General features: G+C 40.9%; 3 protein-coding genes across 6 annotated transcripts in view; 1 reads left to right on the top strand and 2 right to left on the bottom strand.

The window, feature by feature from the left end:
* Positions 1–2,315, bottom strand: part of LOC125226993 (probable G-protein coupled receptor 158) — a 62,644-nt gene extending 60,329 nt beyond the window's left edge. For all 3 annotated transcript variants that reach the window (XM_048131185.1, XM_048131183.1, XM_048131184.1), the window contains exon 1: positions 1,800–2,315. The gene's annotated coding sequence lies outside the window, so the exon portion shown is untranslated. The remainder of the gene's footprint in view (positions 1–1,799) is intronic.
* A 625-nt stretch (positions 2,316–2,940) lies between these two features.
* Positions 2,941–19,177, bottom strand: part of LOC125226867 (rab3 GTPase-activating protein catalytic subunit) — a 60,822-nt gene continuing 44,585 nt past the window's right edge. The window contains exons 1-3 of one of the 2 annotated variants that reach the window (XM_048131020.1): positions 5,773–5,881; positions 5,171–5,422; positions 2,941–4,770 (exon numbers count right to left, since the gene is read on the bottom strand). In XM_048131020.1, coding sequence (XP_047986977.1) covers positions 4,011–4,706 — 696 coding nt within the window. In that variant the 5' untranslated portion in view covers positions 4,707–4,770; positions 5,171–5,422; positions 5,773–5,881 and the 3' untranslated portion in view covers positions 2,941–4,010. Of the gene's footprint in view, positions 4,771–5,170; positions 5,423–5,772; positions 5,882–19,177 lie in introns of those variants that run through there. The other variant, XM_048131019.1, reaches the window with a different exon arrangement.
* LOC125226866 (leucine-rich repeat and immunoglobulin-like domain-containing nogo receptor-interacting protein 3) overlaps positions 6,059–19,177 on the top strand; it is a 54,866-nt gene continuing 41,747 nt past the window's right edge. Inside the window, exon 1 of the mRNA XM_048131018.1 lies at positions 6,059–6,307. Coding sequence (XP_047986975.1) covers positions 6,305–6,307 — 3 coding nt within the window. The 5' untranslated portion in view covers positions 6,059–6,304. The remainder of the gene's footprint in view (positions 6,308–19,177) is intronic.

The raw sequence follows: 19,177 nt of genomic DNA, 5'->3' as shown, positions 1-19,177 counted from the left end.
CCGCGGTCCCGGGTTCGAATCCCGGTAAGGGCATTTATTTGTGTGATGAACACAAATATTTGTTCCTGAGTCATGGATGTTTTCTATATATATAAGTATGTATTTATCTATATAAGTATGTATATCGTCGCCTAGCACCCATAGTACAAGCTTTGCTTAGTTTGGGGCTAGGTTGATCTGTGTAAGGTGTCCCCCAATATTTATTTATTTATTTTATTTTATATTAGGTACTAATATTATGACGAAAAACGAATAACGCGTGGAACGAGCTGTTCAAATTAGGCACTTACCGTCACGTCTTATTTTTACAACGACTCTGTTTTTCTAATGTTGCGTGTTATAATATGTTCTGCTTATTTATTTCACTTTTCAATGTCTTCGTATTTATAAAATAGACTATCCGGCTTAGATCTCAAATATTACAAGTACCTAAGTAAGATGCAAAATATTGCAGCCAAGGTCCAAATGCACTTCACGCAACTTTATGAGCGAACAACGTAAATAAAGCGATGTAATCAATAGCCTACACACGTAAGTCACGTAACTTACGGAGTCCCAATCTGTACCCATGTTTATGGGTAAGTTACAATAGACACGACTGGTGTTAAGGACATGTCGCCTTATCACAAACAAGTAAGGCTCAAAATATAAACATTGGACGTCGGCCACCGTAGGACCGCACCTTATGTCCATAGCTCAAACGCCACGCGTTATGCATACACTATTGCAGATTAAATATGACACTTGAGGTGGTTGAGTGCGCTTGTTTCCATACAAACGTATCACACATGTCATAACATAACACACAGTCTGCGTACAAGTAGGTACCTTTATGCTTAGACGTTAGATTGGGGTAAGATAGCTAAAAAATGTGTTATCATTTATAATTCGTTTTCAGGTTTTTACCATAACGGTAATTCAAAATTTCACGTAAATAGGCCTGTAGGCAAAAGGTAAAGCAGGAAAGTATGTACTTAAAAACACATAAATATCCTGGTACAGTTTATGTAGAATCTCTTAAAAGTTAGGTAGTTAGTATGTATTTGGGACTCAAGAGTCAATAAGTGATATGTATCCCTCCCTTATTGGTATCAGGGTACTATGACCCGGCACTACTTAGTCGACATTTTTGTGGTCAACTTAGGTAATCCGTCCGTTCGAGGTTTCGACGTACATACAGACGTGGGACGCTGGACAAGGGTTGCGTTTTATGTACGGGTCCCCGAGTATAATCAATCTTGTAATGGAAAACCTCGAAGAAACTTCATTCTTTCAGGCATGCCGACGTTGAACCCACGCGACACTGCATTCTTGAATGCGTCAGCTAAATTAGAAATAGTTAGGTATGTGCTTAGTTTACCTGAGATAAAATTAGTTAAATAAGATAACTTCGCGTGTTCGAAATTCTATGAATTTCATTAACACCATTTAAAGATTACTCTGTCGAGTCTATCGACTAAGGTATTTCCAATTTTCGATACCAACGATGGCACTGATGAGGTCCGGACTTTCACTGGCGAAACCAGAAATACACGTTTTGTAGCTGTGCGATACATGGAAACTAATATTCTATTACAAGTTCTCGGTCAGTGGCACCATCGTAAGCACGATGATAGATGTATTTACTGTTTATGTAAATCTATTGGTAATTCGAATTCAAGTATATATATGAAAGCAATGCTACGGCTACGGATAAATTTGTTTGATAGTAGTTACGTATACATATATCAGTTTAGCAACCGATAGAGACATGATACCGTCTCCTCCATCTCCAATAAGTTAATATAAAAGGCACTTACCTCGGGTACAACAAGTTTCTCTGTCATTCAGCTCTGCCGCGGGCCGGCTCCAGATTACCACATATTATAACTGAACAAGTCAGTAAAAAAATAACTTGCCTATTAAAACTTGTTAATTTTCATAACGTTTCTACTGCGACACTTTAACGTTTAATTTATTATCAAGAATGCGACATTTTAAATTTTTAAAATAACGTACCAATTTTCACTTGTTATTAATTTACTTCCGATATGTCATGACAAGTTGCAACAATCCATGTGTGATTACGCACCTTCGTTTGCTAATTAATTGATAGTAAATATTTGCCCAAATACCGATTTCGCGACAAATTATACCGCAATATTGGCCAAACTTCTAACAGTAACAGGTAGTCGTGCACGGAGGCAATGTCTGGTTTTAAAATCCATTTAGCACGGCGACGATTTTATGATTTTTCTTACACAATTTTTACGGTTCATTCGGTTTTTGGAAAGTAGAGTGTTTGCGCGCGCCCCTGGAATCGACCGGGCGTCCCGACGCACCACTGAGCGGACTCGCGAGGCTCCCGGCCCGGCGCGCCGCGCGCATGCGCCGCCGGCCCGCGCTCCGCGCCCGAGCCGCGGCCCCTCCATCGCCGCCCGGACAAACACTCCGCCCGCGCCTAACCTACCGCACCCGGTAATGTACACATATCACGTTTATTTCTCGCTCGTCTCTCGCTGTACGATAACGATCAGAGTACAGAGTCAGTGACAGCACAAGGATCAAAAAATGACGTCACAGGTCCGCTCACAAGTTCTGCGACGCCGGGACGACTGCTCGTATACTCCGTCTTATTTCATTAACGGCAATGAGACAGCCATAAACCGGCAAATAAAACTGATCTCGGATCTCAGAAGTCGACAGCGAGAGTTATCTCAGTTCCCGTTTCCCCTACTACTTTCCTTCTGAACTAGCGATGTTGTTTGGTAACGCATGGCAATTTATTAAATCATCTTGAACATAACACGAGTAAATTGGTGCTTACACTCTGATGCGAGTGCGAGTCGAAAGGTTCTGTTTTGAATTTGTTTCGGCGTTGCGTTGAATATTCTACGTTATTTGGGTTGCGGGTATGTCTGGACTGGACCCTATTACTCCCGCTATAAATAAAACACGGTCTTGTTATCGATATCAATTTACATAGTCACGTTTTACGGAATAAACATATGGTGGAAACAAAGTAGGTAGGCTTATAGATACCTAAATATTCACGAGAGAGGTATATGAGAAAAAAATCGGTGTTGCAAGTAGGTAGGCATCCATCGTAAAAACTGATGGCGTAGAGTAAATAAGATAAGATACATTTATTGATAAAAGAAGAGTCGGTAGAGTTTGATAAGCCAGCTTAGCTTCCGGTTCCGGAACATATCACATAGGCTTAACATTCACAAACTATAGCATGAATTTAATTACTATAAAATTTAAACAAACATTTAAAACATCACAAAAAAGTTCTTATAAATATATTAATAGATTCTATGAACAATTCAACATTATCTATTTAACTATAATTGCACCAATACGCTTAAGATTATTTACGTGTTACGAGACAGACCGGCGTAACGTAACTCCTGCTTGCGCACGATTACACATTCAGTATTGTTTAACCAATCTACAAAATTGAGCAGGCGGTAAGGCGATCTGTGTTATAATTTTAATCGGCTTACTTAGGTACATTAACGATCTAGAACCGTCGATTAAAATCACTATCAGTAATCAAGGAAGACTGAACTATAGTCTTATACCTTTAGGTAGGTATTTAAATGAATGTAAACAAAATCTACCCTCAAAGGGCTCCTTCTGAAGCCACTTGAGGATAATTTAAAATATTACACGACAAAATAAGTAGATTAAAGACAGGCCGCTCAGTGACAGATCCGCTTCGTCTTGTATTTGGTTTGGTAACAGACAAAGGTCAAACTACTCGAAAATGTGTAAATGATTTGTTTCCTTTTTTAAGTACTTACCTAAAAGTACAGAGTATATATTTAAGTAGGTATTTAGTTGCATTTTTCTTACAAGCGCTGCGCTAACTAGATAACTGTGATAGCGATGAATCGATGTTCATACTGGTAAATGCTTAATTAATTAACATTAGGCGTAACGGTTGATAACCTTAACATAAATATGAACGTGATCGCTAGCACAGTGCAGTCATGATGGCATAAAGGGGTTAAATATTTGTTTCGCTACAAGCACACTATGCGTTCCGTGAAGGCGCCGATGATGAACATGTCGGTGGCGAGGGCGGCGCGCAGCACCTGCGGCGCCACGTCGTCGCGCACGCGCAGAGTGAACTCGCGCCGCGCGGGCGCCGGCAGGCTGCCCCCCGCCGCGCCCAGGACGCGGCTCCGGCCCGCCGCGTCCAGCGGCCGGTCCTCCTCGCTGTCCCCGAGCACGGTGCGGACACAGATAGACCGACACGCTTCCCTCTCCGCATCGTACAGTTCCCGCGCGGCTATCTCGAAAGACCGCCTCTGGTCAACCCCACCCACTGCCGTACTCACCGCGGTGACCCCTTCCGCTTGGGCTTTGACGGCACCCGCTCGCAAAATTGCCGGTAAAAGGAGTTCCGCGACGCCGCTGACTGTCCGTGAGCGCAGAAAGTGAAGAACCTGCTCCGCCTCACGAGTCTCGTCGAAGAGGCGCCGCTGACGTGCAGCGGGGACAGGACGCGCGACTTCCCATGCTTCCACCCAGGGGTTTCCGGGTAGTAACATGCGATCTCCGAGCGCGCCGCCGCCGTCTGGCCGCCAGTCGCGAGGAGAATACCAGTGCACGAAGTCGCATAGTTCCGCGCCGGGGTTGGCCGCCTTGAAGGCCTCCATGTCTGAGAGCAGCGAGGCGCTCATCATGCGCGCGCAGCTCAGAGGCGCGCGCGTCATCGCCGAGCCGCACCATCAGCTCCGCATCCTCCTCCAGCTGATCTTCTGTCTTCGGAGCCGGGTCCTACATTGGAATACCAATTTATCACATCCGTTTTGAATACTAATCACATAATACAATCATTACAATTCACTTACAATTAAGTTACATTTACAGCAGCCGTAAACTGCATTATTCAATTAATTACTGAACCATAATCTTATTACATCTATCTATACCACTCGATTAGCCATAATGAGGACTGAGTTTGACACGATCGTTCTTGTGCCAAACAAGTTGATCAAATCCTCTAGTCAGCCTCTGGCTTCCGCCCAAAATGGAAGGCAAAATAAAGCTTCGCTGATATTTGCTGAGCGAGACTAGAATAACCTAATTTGACTTAAGGACTAATTGAGCTGTATTACTACCTACTGCCAGAATACCCCTCATTATTATTGTTTGTAATTAGGTTATTAGTTATTACCTGAGTGCGAGGAATATAGAGAGGCGCTCCATTCTTGAGGGTAGCGTCTTCAAGGCGCTTGAGCCTGCCCACTGGTCGGTCCCACGGTGGCTGGGAGTCGGTGCCCTCGCCCTCCGAACAGTCGTAGAACTCGTCCTCAGAGGAGTTGCCGGGAGCCCCGCACGACTCCTGCGAGCGCTGGATGCAGCAGTTCAACAACTGCAGCTTTTGGTGTAGCAAACAAGTTCTCGCGTTCGGAGTCCCTCGGCAATTCTGTTAACAAAAATAAGAAACTTAAACCAAACCTGTCCTACCTACCAATTACCGACATACAAAAAAAAAAGAAAATTGCTAGTTAGTAAGATTTTTTTACATATGATCATTAAATAACAACTGTCACGTTCTACCAACGTCATTTTAACTTTCACTTTGTAAGCAATTTGAGTATACAAATGCACGACCTCGAAAAGAAAGCACCTAAATAAATCAAAAGAACGCTCCGCGACTAACGTGAGCTGCGAAACATTTTCTCTTTCGTTTACCTATGCAAATTTCGCACATCGAGCGCTGCCTCAAGAGACCACGGCAGATTGATTGTAAATCGCTTTGCAAACGTATCGTACCTGATCGCCGCTGCTATAATGTACACCTGACGCCGATTAAGCCAGCCGAATTATGGTCGTGTTTTGTGTGCCATGACCCAGATTGATCGGGAGCTAGCGCGTTAAGCGCGCGAACGCTCTCGGGACCGTTAGCTTATTGAATTACAAATGTTGAGTGGGAGTGGTGAGGAGGCTGCTCGTGCTCGGGCCGTGGTCGCGCGCAATCGGTCGGTGAACCGTTTGTTTACCGGAGCCGGCGCGGCCAGCGGTGTAGGTCAGGAGCTGGTGGGGGCCGGCGCCGGCGCACAGTCCGCCGCCGACTGCCGACAGTGCATCTTGCAGACATGGCTCTGCTACCGCCGTTCTAGCCACCGCACCGGTTCCTGATCGCTAATCGAAAGTGACCTCTTTACCACTGTTGTGCCCTAACGATGACAAATTATCGGTGATCTCATTCAAATCAAAATTATCAAATTTTCTTACGTGACAGTGTTCGTCGAAAGTGGCCATTTTCAAAGGATTATCTGCTTACGCCGTGAGGATTATACGCGACATGGTAAGTTCAATACAAGTTTACAGGAAGACGAGCAGGTAAAATTTCAAACCGGGGAACACTAGAGAAAATCTCTTTCCGTACATTGACCCACTTTCTGAACATATATAGGCATCGGACACGGTTTGTTCGCGCGCAGCAATTCAAAGTTGTGTTATTATCAAATATGCACACGGAAGTTGGAGTGCTCTGCTGCAAGGGCACAATTTCAGATCCAGGTCTAGAAAAATGTAATTTACATATGTATAAACATTTTCCTGGAGCCACCCAATTTAAAATTCGCATAACCAGAGCAAACTGCAGCGTCCATCCGAATTTACAAGAGTGCACTGGATTCGTTTACATTGGCTGTGTTTACGTTCTGCTTGGCTGTTTGGCTGGCAAATACGACGACCAGGAGAGGTCGCATTTCTGCAATTAGGTTCGTTGAATCAGGCGGGAGCAGCATACAAAAACATCTCGTTTGACTGGAGCTATATTTAAAATGAATGGACACTAAGTAGAATGTGCTGTACGACAAAACTACTCGAAAAATAACATTATTACATAAATTAGTACAGTAGGTACCTACAATATTCTTTACACTAATTTGAAAAGTTCCAAAAGAGCATATAATTATACCACGTTATGTATAATAGATATTACTACAAATAATACCGATATAAAAATACGGAATAATGGGCTGTGCACTTCGGTATCTGAAAATTGAGTTACTGACATAATTAACTTACATCCTAATTTATCGCAAATACATATAATAATGAATTCCGATGTTGCTGCTGAGTACGACAAGCTCATGTTTTTATAAATTAAACCAAAATAAATTACATAAATCTTTAGTTTTTCCTCACATACTAAATATATACCTACTTATGCGGTAAGCAGGCACGCAAGGCCTAAACTTGATTCATATTATTTTCCTGGATCTGCTCGTCTTCCGTTCGTGTATGAAGCGGACTCGGGGTTATATACATAAATTGATTACCTGGAATATTTTAAGGTACTGGACGATTTTTTTGCCCGAATACCAGTGTCTGTCTGTTGAAGCATATGATTTTGATAATTTTTGTAGGTACAAAATATTGGGCCTTTTGGGAGCTAAATGTCGTTTTGTACCAAGTTATTTCTAATAATAAGTACCTCCCGTAAATAATTTCACTAGACCTAGATGATTTAAAATCGAAATACATAGGTTCAACAACATTAACTGTTATCGAGAAAGGAAAGTGAACACAATAATAGTTAAATACCGCAAAATTATTATTTTTACAAGTACCTCTCACTCTACCAAATAAATATAGAGCCTCGTTTTTAACCATTTTGAATTTACTTGACACCCGACAGTGGGAGTTTGACGCAGCGATGCGATGCTGTTTGCCGCACGCGTGGTTCCGTCAACCGCGGACTTTCTCCAGATTATTCAGATTGGTAGTTTCTCGAAAAAAATGTATTTGTGATATCGGAAATATCTTAGAAACGCTATATTGACTCTCGATTGCTTCATGCGCTCTTTATGGACACATCTGCATTTTAACAACCAGCGTTTATACTGCCGGAGCTGCTCGCGTCAGAGATGATAAAACATCAAGATATGAGAACGTGAAATAAACGCCCTGTCGTAAAATAAAGCAACGCAAAGTTCTCAGAAGCGAGTGCAGTATAAAATGACAAGTGGACGCTGGGGTTGCATCTTATTCACGTCAGCTGTACCAATTTAACCCTCCACCACACCACAATAAAACCACTCATTTTATATCTTAGCATCCTAAGGGTCCCCCACATCTAGCGTCTCACGAGCGTCGCGTCGGGCCAACTGTATGGGCAAAGCCTGACGCCGCGTCGACGTCGCGTCGACGCGGCGTCTTTTTCCATACAGTTGGCGCGACGCGACGCTCGCGAGACGCTAGATGTGGGGGGACCCTAAGCGTTATAAAACATAACAAATCAGTGCAGAATTGTTTCGAATGTCAATTATGTTTGGCGAAACATAGATGAGAAAAAATAATGTCGTGCCGCAAGAACTTCACAAGCAACACTGCTCCTAGTTATTCTGAGAAACCGATACCGAGAATCTGAGGTGCTAAGTAGCAATTAAATCAGCAACGTTATTCGCTTAAAACTTATTTCATTAACTGATTAATGCCGTACCCTCAAGCACCAGAGGTGTTTTTCCTGGACTTACTTCTCGGGAACTTTTCGAATTTCAGAAACTGTTTCTGAATATGAAAGTTTCAGGGATTCGGGACTACTTTTAATATGTATTGCTTGAGTAAATGCAAATTACATGTTTGACAACTTACCAAATCGACATGTGTCTTAAAGTAACCGAGCACAGTAATATAGAAATTGACGTTTCAAATTTGTAAAAATAGAAAATTACGCCATTACCAGCATTTTTTATTTTGTTATTCATAAAGGTGTGTTCATATCAATTACAATTTGCAGTCAGATAGGTAACGGTAGTAATTACCGACACAAAACGCCTGCTCCATTACACCCTCATCAATATTTTGTTCACGAGCGACGGCCTTCGTAATCTCCCGCGAAATATTGGCAGTTTCGACGGCGCGGTGCATTTCCGCGACTCGACAGTGCATTATTGTTGCGAGTTCCGAAACGGGAGAATACATTCTGAAATCTAAATTCGATACAGATCAACTTCAGAACCAATCCAATATTGTCTTCAACGCATGACGCTGCCTTCACGAGTTTCATGGCTTACGACAGTTAGGGCTTGGTCGTCAAACACGACCACACCCGATCACTCTCGAATCAAGGCATTCAAGTGCAAAACAAGTCACTTTCGAAACCGGGCTCTACGCGGCGCTACGACATTTTCGCTACATACGGGGAAACCCATGTAATCGGCTACGCTTCTACGAGCGGTGTGCCCGACAGTCGGGTTCTTGGTAGCGAAAGTGTTATATCGTTTAGATTGAAGGATGTTAAGTACATACCTACTTGCAATTCCCGTAAGGAATCTTGTTCCACTTTGAGTGGGACGGGCAAATTAAAAATAGCAATCGCATACGTGTGACTGCCCAAGTCCAGTCAGTAAGAAAAGTTAAGACTGTTTTCAATATAATTGAATACGCGAAGTACAAGTTTGAAAATATGTCACGGCACCGAATCAAGTCGCTTCGAGAAATGGCGGCGCCGGATATTAGGCGGGCGGCTGTTCGCTTTGTTCCACATTTGCATACCCTAACTTGCTACTAATGAAATACAGCAAATAGGTACCGGGGTATGTAAGCCAATGTTAAATCTAAGTTTGGTTTAATTGTGCTAGCCTAAATCAGGAGTCTCCAAAAATTTTAGAGCCATGCTGCCTCTCTAAAAATTTTACGCGTGCCAATGTTTTTTTTTTTGCTGCCGCGCAAACGCCTGGCCTAAATTACAAAACGATCACCAAATCCGCATAAACCCAGCAACGCAGTTAAATGCACCCCTTAAGGTGCGTGTGTTCCTGTTCACGCCACGGGCGATGGTAATTGCTTACCACCAAAACAAAATATACGTAGATATCACACGGGTTACAAAACAAATTTGTACACAGAACACAACGGATAAAGACTACATTAACAGCACATGGACAGGCCGCGATAAGCGAGATCGGCAGTCGATAGCGCTGCAGTGGGAACCGTGGGAGGCACCTGTGGCTACCGTGAGGTTTTAATACGTTACTCGATAGCGTCTCGGAAAATGACATTCATTGTATGGGGAAAGTGAAAAGCGCACAGGGTACGAAGCCAAATACACAAACGCTCACGATAATATCTGTTTCGCAGCTATCTATCTCTATCGCTCTTGCGTATTGGCGCGACAGAGGAGCTAGATTGCATTTCTGTCGGCGCCTGATGGCGTCGGCGATTGCCATTCGATTCGGCTACGCCGGTTGAGCGGATTACTTACTAGAACCAAAAATTACCTACTTTTTACGCGAAGTTTTCGCTATCGAGAAAAGTATTAAAAATCGTGGTAGCCACGCTGACAGGTGCTCGGGGCCCGCGGCGCTCCCGCCGCACAACAGTGCTTCAAAACATATTAAAAACGCATTACGATGTTCTGTTATAGTTACCGTTTTATTTTACGTAAGTATATGGAATATGTACGCATCGTAATTGAGCACGTGTTAAATTGTGAATCGCTGTTTAGTTTTCACCGCTGCTGTTTATATAATTATGATGGCGTTATGGTTGTCATAAAAATGTAGGCTAACTTTTTTCTAAGAGCGATTGTAAATATGAACGGTTACATAATAATTAGGTTACTTTTGAAAATACGTTTGTTTACGTCAAAAATACTGCAGAGGTAACGATTTCAGATAGTTTTCTATTGTATCATTACGAGTAGGTAGGTACTGTAAGAGAGTCGGCCTATCAGTGGAGAGCATCCAAACATTTAAACAACGCTTTGAATCAATATTTTTTTATATTTTAGGAGCTAAGTACAACCGTTTACTCTCAATCGCTGCTTCTATATGAATGCCCCATTGAAGTGTCTGTTTTCCTTGACGTTCTTATACTGTTCCAATTTTAAATCAGGGACTGCCAGTCAGCGACCATGACTGCTGTAAAAGGTTTCATTCTGAATGCGAAACCTCTTACATATCCCTCCCCCTTATGTTAGAAGCAGCTATTGTTCACAATACTACACCCTATCCTGTCCTATTCTACCCTAACTACCGGTTGGCCCTACCTAAGCCAGGCCCCCTACACACAAAAAAGAAAAAATCTCCTAACACCCAATAGTGACAGCCTCATTCAAGGTAGCCAACATCTAACGCTCTTTGCGTGGTTGCCTAGTCCACGGTTGAGACCGCCATAATTTGGATAGTTGGACTATAGCCAAGGTCCTCGCAAATTAGTCAGATATGGACTATGGTTAGGAAAACCAATGGCAAAAACCTAACCCCTGCCCATCGACTAAACCCTTTTATTTTGAACTTTCTGACAGCTAATTGTCTGTGGCCATGACTAGATGACATTGACATGACAGCTGTTAGCAAATTCACCTAACTTCAAGTAAAAAAACAAGGCAAAACGTTTATTTCACATGAAAAAACATAATAAATTTTGAAGATGCCGATTCTTGTTGGCGGTGGCGTTGAAGTGGGGGCTTCTCATGGCCGCCAATCTTCCCGCCGCGCCGGTTGCGAAGTGAAGTGGAGCCCGAACGGCTCATGAAGATTGCTGCAGCTGCAGTGCGCTGCACGTTGGTGATGACGACGAAGTGGGGGTTGCATATGACCGCCAGCCATCTCGCCACACCGTGAACAGCTGGATCAACTGGTCATCTAGTCGGCCTTGTCTTGATACATGTAAAAGAAATGTGTATGAACATTGTTCTTTGTAGTCAGGAAATTATAAGGGTGTTGTGACGTATTACTCTATAACTTTAAACAATTATATCTATTTATTAAATATTTACAGTTTGGGGTGTGTTTTATTCCACAGTTTACATGTTTTTATATAACTTAACCTTATTGGTAGCTATAGGAAAACATTATGGAATAAATTTGAGCAATCAGTTATCAATAATTGTATAATAAATTAATAAATAAATTTCCCAAACCATGTACTGCACTCCACTATTCAAAATGCACTCTGAGCATTGGCTACTATGTACAAAATTAACCTTTTCAACACCATATGCAATTGCAAATTTGCTGTCAATTGTTATTTTACTTTATTATTTTAGCTTATTATTTTTTTATTTCTAATTCAATGTATGCGGTTGAAAAGACTAAAATTAACTTACGATGGATTACTAATGACCCATAACCTAAACCTAACCTATGGACCTAGGATAGAATTTCTTAAGTTTATCTATATGTACAATTTCTTTTCTAGCCTTTCCTTTTGACGATAGACGCTGAATGATATAGTTAACTTCAGTTAGCTTTTGGATTATTCTATAAGGGCCTTTGTACAGTCTACAAAGTTTAAGACTTCGTCCTGTTATACGTCTAGGTTTTAATACCATAACCAGGTCATTTTGGGCAAATTGCGTAAATTTAGTTTTTTTATCGTAGTATATCTTTTGCTTCGCTTGAACTTTAGCGATTCTTGCCGCTGCCAACTTCTGTAAGTCTTTTATATGGTTCGCTTTGTCTTCTAAGGTATGAGTTTCTCCCTCCTTAATATTGAGCTCCATATCCATGCTTAAGCATGGTTCTCTGCCATAAACTATGTTATACGGTGACAGTCCTGTCGATGATTGTACCGAAGCATTGTAAGAAAATATGATTTTTGGCAGATACACTGACCAATCCTTTTGATTGTCTTGGACATATTTTGACAAAGATATATTCAGAGTCTTAAAAAGCCTCTCAATTAACCCATTCGCTTTTGGATTAAATGCAGTCGTATGGCGAAGCTTAGCACCATAATCTTCTACTGTTCTTTGCACTACCTTTGATGTAAACACCGAGCCTTGATCTGTAAGAATAGATTTAACTCCGCCTAGATTGCAGAAAATGTATTCAATAAGGAACTGGGATATAACATCAGCTGTTACTCTAGGAACGGCTTTGCATATTGCATATTTACTGAGGTATTCTATTGCTCCAATTACATAACGATGGCCTTCATTGGATTTGCAGAATGGGCCTAATATATCTAATGCCACCTGTTGGCCAAAATTATTCACCTTCACATTCACGAGTGGAGCTTTTGTATGTTTCATATTTTTCTCTTGGCATTTTATGCATGATTTAATATAGCTGTCTATTTTCTTCTCCGCGTTTTCAATGTAGTAGCGTAGTTTGAATTTCTTCAGTGTTTTGAATAAGCCAAAATGTGCACCGCCCCATGCGTTGTCATGCAACTCCTGCATACAATCTGAAAATAAATTCTCAGGTAGTACTACAACATCACGTAGAGTGTTGTCGACCCATGTTTTCTTACATAATAATCCATTTTTTACATGATAGGTCTTGTAATGTCTTTCACCGTTCATTTTCTTTAAAATATTTTTACAAAACATATCTTCTTGTTGTTTTTGTTCTATGTCGCTTTTTCGAAAACTATATAGGCACAAGCCGTCTGGTTGCTCTGTGGGCTTTTCCTGCGTGTCATCATAAAGTGGATTCCGACTAAGGAAATCTGCATGAATATTATCTTTGCCCTTGCAATATACAATTTTGAAGTTCCATGGTTGTATAGCTAATGCCCATCTTGCTAAACGTCCATTCATGTCTCTGCGGGTGCGAAGCCATACCAATGCTTTGTGGTCTGTTACCACTTCAAACTCTAAGCCCCATAAACATTGTTTAAAGTATGTTATTGCCCATATTAAGCCGAGGCATTCTTTTTCAGTAATGGCATATCGTTTCTCTGCTTCACTAAGCTTTCTTGATGCAAATGCTACTGGTCTTAGTTGAGATGTTCCTTGCATGAGGCAGCATCCTAATGCTTGATCTGATGCATCAACATATAGTCTGGTAATTATGTCGTCGTCTGATGAAAAATAACTTAATATAGGAGCTTGACATATTCTTTTCTTCATTTCTTCGAACGCAGTTTGTGCCTCGGCTGTCCATACAAACTTTTTGTTTTTCTTTGTTAGTTCCGTAAGTGGTAACGTCACTTGGGCAAATCCTGATATAAATTTCCTATAGTATGAAAACAGTCCCAATGTCGATCTCAGTTCTTTCAAGTTTCTTGGTGGTTTTGCTTCTCGCATTGCTTTGACCCTTTCCTCTACCGGTTCAATTCCTTGTGCAGATACAGTATGTCCGAGGATTGTTAATTTCGTATAGCCGATCTTGCATTTTGTTGGCTTCAGTGTAAGATTTGCCTTTTGAAACTTCCTTAGCACTTGTTCTAAGGCCAATAGGAATTCTTTGAAGGTTTTTGCATACACTATTATGTTGTCTACATAAACCAGTACTGATTTGTATTTTAGCTCTGCTAGTACTGTATCCATAGCTCGCTGAAATACCGCCTGCGACGTCTTCAGGCCGAAAGGAAGAGTTTTGAAGGAATATAACCCTGACTGAGTAATGAAACTTGTTTTTTCTTTTCCTTTTCCAAGTCTTAATTGCCAATAACCAGAATTGAGGTCTAATTCTGCGAAATATCTTGCTCCTTCTAGGCATGCAAGTAGTTCCTCGATCTTTGGTATTGGGTAAGCATCGGCTTTTATTTTCTTATTTAACGCCCTGAAATCGATGCAAAAACGTGGTTTTCCATCCGATTTTTCTACAATCACGACTGGTGAAGAATACGGACTTTGTGATCGTTCAATAATGTCATTTTTTAACATTTCTTGCACTTGTTCTTCAATTAATTCTCTTTGTTTCGCTGAAGTCCTGTAAGGTGGTCTGTGGACCGGGATTTCATCTGTAGTCTCAATGTCGATTAAATAACCATTGTAGGCTCCTAGATTTGATGCACAGTAAGCAAATCTATCTTCATAATTGTGTAGCAAGCTCTTGAGTTGTTGGATTTGGGTATGTGTTAAATTTTCATTTACCTTTATGGAGTTGATGTCTTCCGTAATACTAAATAATTCTCTGTGTTGGTTTAATTGAAGATCGCCATCCTTGATTATGGGTATGTCCCCTGATTTCTGGATGATGACAGCGTTTACTGAAGTATCCTTTGTTGGCGATTCGTTATTTGTTTGAGAAAGCCATATTTCGATTTCTTGACGGCGTAATAGTGGTGAAGCAAACTTATTTAGTAATATTGCTTGTCCCGTTTCGTAATTAATATCTGCCTTGTAATCTTCTGCGAAGTCAGTACCCAAAATGAACTGGTCACGTGGTAAGTTCAATACCTGAAATGTATATGTAAAAACTGCGCTTCCAAAAACGATATTTAGCCTTATAGTTCCTAATGGTTGAAGGAGCGCGTTATTTACTAATGTTAATAACGTATTACTTTCGTTATTATATTTTAAGTTTAATTTATTAATTATTGATAAACTTATGCATGAAGCCTCGGCTCCGGTATCCATTAGCGCTAAATAATTCCTACTATAAAATGATATTAACGTATAACCAGTTAGTCTGGATTTGCCTGTATGTATGTCGGAGCGTAGGGCATTCAACGGCGCGGTGCTCCGTTGCCACGTCGCTGGTCGTCGTTTGGGTTTTCGTTTCTTGACTGCCGCGGTGTGAATCCACCTCTCGGAGATTGCCCCTGTGGCTGGTATCGGCCCCTGCCGCCGTAGTATTGGCTGCGATATTGTGGTTGATGTAAGGTTGAGTCTCTGAAATTATAACGAGTTTGGGTACCACGCATTGGCGTTATGTGTGGGTCGGGAATCTGACTTTCATTTGCGTTGCTTGCTGACGTTGTTGTTGGTGGAATTGGCGATGGTATTGGTGTATGATATGATGGAGCTGACGTTGACGCAATTGGCGTTGACGCCCCTGTTATTGTATAGGAGCTACATAGTGGTTCCTTATCAGGTATTGTGGTTGGCAATGAAATTGAAACACTTTCAGTGAGTGGTATATTTAACTGAGGGGATTTGTCGGCTTCAAAAATGTCTACGTATTGCCAAACTGCTTTCCGCAAATCCTCTTTTGTTTGTGCCTGTATTGTCGCAAAATACATTTTGTATTTCTCACTGGTATTTCTCTGGAAGTGTTTTATAAATGTCTCATTGTTTATGCCCGTTGCTTTGGTGGCTAAAGCATCCAGAGCATAGTAATAGTCTAACGGCGACTCATGAGGTGCTTGTGTTCTATAATAAAATGCCTGTGCATAATTGACGCGTGATGGAAATTCCTTTTTGAGCTTGTCATATATGTCATCAAGGGATGCAAAGTTGTTGAAATTTGCTTTGTAAAATTGCAAAGCTGGTCCGCTTAAATATGCCGCAATTGCATACTTATTTTGTTCCTCCTTATATTTTTTTACTTGAGAAACAATTTTGTACTGGATGATGAAATCTTCAACGTCCGTTGTTCCGTTGAATTTTTCCAATTCCATGTTAATGTCTATTTTGCACAGCTATGTTCTAACTACTGAATGGGTGACACTGAATATTAGATAATAAGAAATATATCACCCGGAATAGCTCTTCGTATCGGCGACGATGGTCACTTTGTTTTCCTTCTTCTTAAAGCGCGTTTGGCTTATCGCTTGGCATGCGCTTCCTCGCGCTGTGAGGTCGGGGTTCGTTGTCTGAAAACTCTGAAACCGAAACTAGGGGAAACTTTCAGACGTTAGTGCCTCCACCATGTAAGAGAGTCGGCCTATCAGTGGAGAGCATCCAAACATTTAAACAACGCTTTGAATCAATATTTTTTTATATTTTAGGAGCTAAGTACAACCGTTTACTCTCAATCGCTGCTTCTATATGAATGCCCCATTGAAGTGTCTGTTTTCCTTGACGTTCTTATACTGTTCCAATTTTAAATCAGGGACTGCCAGTCAGCGACCATGACTGCTGTAAAAGGTTTCATTCTGAATGCGAAACCTCTTACAGTACCTACATCGCGCGTTCTTCCAAAAACCCGTGCGTCACCTTCTCGTTTACATCTTGCCTTTGCCGTAAATTTGTAGGTATACAATAAATATTGCTCATAAAGGAACACCGACCAACCACCTAGGCAGTTTTCAGTGGGACCAAGTCATGTCATTAAACTACAAGTTGAAAGTTCGGCGCGTCTTTGTTTACTGTCACTACTTCACTAGTTTCCTCGTCTTCTGCCGAGTTTTGGGATAGCAAACTATGATAATTGGATAACTGATAGTTAATACAAAGTAATGAATACGAATTGCTTTTATCAGATATTTGTTCTAACTTTCTAAGTTAACAAAATTGACACGTAAGTGATGATGATGATCAACGTATTAAAATCTCACACCATGATCATTGTAATTATCGGTGTGAACGGTATTGGTCATAAGTGTAATAACACTGATAACAGTATTTAAATGAGAATATTAAAATTATACTATACTCTCACTGGCCGATAGAGGACAATTGTTTCAATTTTTTTTTTGCGCAACGCGACACCAAAATCTCGTTGTGGGTGGTTCTAATGTAAACAAACTGCTATTGCACTCCACTGTAAGTCAAAAATTCTTTGAATAACCAATTCGACATACATATCATATATGTAACACAGTTGAAGTCGAACAAACACGGGGAGAAGTGTAATTTAAAGTGCGAGTTCCAAGTTGGGAGAGCATTGTTTGTGACGAGCTTGCGTCAGGGATATCTGGCGTCGCGTCGCAGTGTTTAACAAGGCAGGTGCTCCGAACTAGCGAATCCAGTGACGGTAATTGGGGCTGGGGCTACGATAACTACGATATTTGCATTTTCCGGCAACCGTCGCGAGCGCGACGTTACTTGAATGGGACTTATATCAAAATCAAAGAGGATCGAGTATTATAGATAGTTACTGTAGAAGTAAAATGTGTAATCACAGTGCATAGACTGCCATCTCTTGACACAGGCTTGAAACTTTTGAACCTCAGTTTTGACAATTTCGCCCATATTCTTAGCTTGATATGTTTTAAAATGTCAACTATTAATATTAGCGCCATCTAGCTGAGCGTACCCCAAAGGTGTAATGCCATCTAGGCCACCGTACCTTTTTCTGTATGTACCATACACTGAGGTACGTTTTTTTGTTAGACTTTCTGTCCATACGGAGTTATACAGAGTGGGGCCTGTAACAAAGGCGAAGAATTGAACTCTAGGCTATTCTCCTTATCTATACTGATCAACATTTGTTCGGCGACTTTTAAAAATAACTTGTATTTTGATTTTTATCACCCCTGAAAGTTTTTTCTAAGAGGTAATGTGTTGCGAATTCTGTTAAGTCTAAAGTGCGACAGACAACGTCAATGACAACAATAATGGCGTACATTGAAGCTAATATTTATTTTGTATGAAAAATTAAAAATTTAAAGACTTCATAATTTTTAAAAGTCACTGAACAAATGTGTATCAGTATAAGCAGAATAGCCTACAGTTCAATTATTCGCCTTTGTTACAGGCCCCACTCTGTATATGTCTTTGATCAAAATATACCAATCCATATGAAATTGTAATTGAAATTAAAGACTTGTTTTTCATACAAGGTCTAAAACTTAATGACAATTCATGTGGATTGGAACGTTTTGTGCGTAACTACGTCCAACTAATCCTATACGTATGAAGAAAAGAAAATAATGTTTTACTGTTGTTAGCGATGGTTTAAATACTTAAAGTCGGTTTTCGTTTTACGCCCATAAAGGCTCTTCATATCACCACACACTACTTTTAATTGAAGAACTTCCGTCTAAGATAACATCCTTTTGGCAAGTGGCCCACCACGATCCGGCCAACTTTGAATACTTCAGCTACTTATTGAAATTTATTTTTCACTTAAATACTGCAATTTTAGGCTGTATTAAACGCGTTCGCGCAATCAATTTTCCAATTTGTACTCTGCCGTACTCACACTAACAACAGTAACAACGTTTACGGAATAGAATAATGGAACTGCTAATGCGCTTTATTAGATAGACGTGTAATGTAATAAGCATTAATAATTGCTTCCGGGAGCCTTTCGCAGCACTTCGTCACTTATATGTGGTTGTAAATTTATAGTAACTTTCGGGATAAAAGCTTCTATTTATAGGATTATTTGGTACCCCCAGGAGAGGCTTCGTGGGGCCTATTCCAAATGCCGCGCGAGTTGGGTTCTTGGCATTTCTTAGGCGTACCTTCGTGGCCATTAACCCACTTAACCCTACCAGGTGTTATAACACCGATTCATTTTTTTGGATTTTTCTAGTGGGTAAGTGACAATATCCCGAAAAATCCGGGGGTAAGATTTTTTGCATTTAGGGTTATCTGGGGGTTTCTGTCTGAAAAAATATTCTAATATCTAAGCTATAGAGCGAAAAAAATGTCGAA

The sequence above is a fragment of the Leguminivora glycinivorella genome, chromosome 6, assembly GCF_023078275.1.
Source record: "Leguminivora glycinivorella isolate SPB_JAAS2020 chromosome 6, LegGlyc_1.1, whole genome shotgun sequence".
In the NCBI taxonomy this organism is placed as follows: Eukaryota; Metazoa; Arthropoda; class Insecta; order Lepidoptera; family Tortricidae; genus Leguminivora; species Leguminivora glycinivorella.
This window is presented reverse-complemented; position numbering and strand designations above follow the sequence as displayed.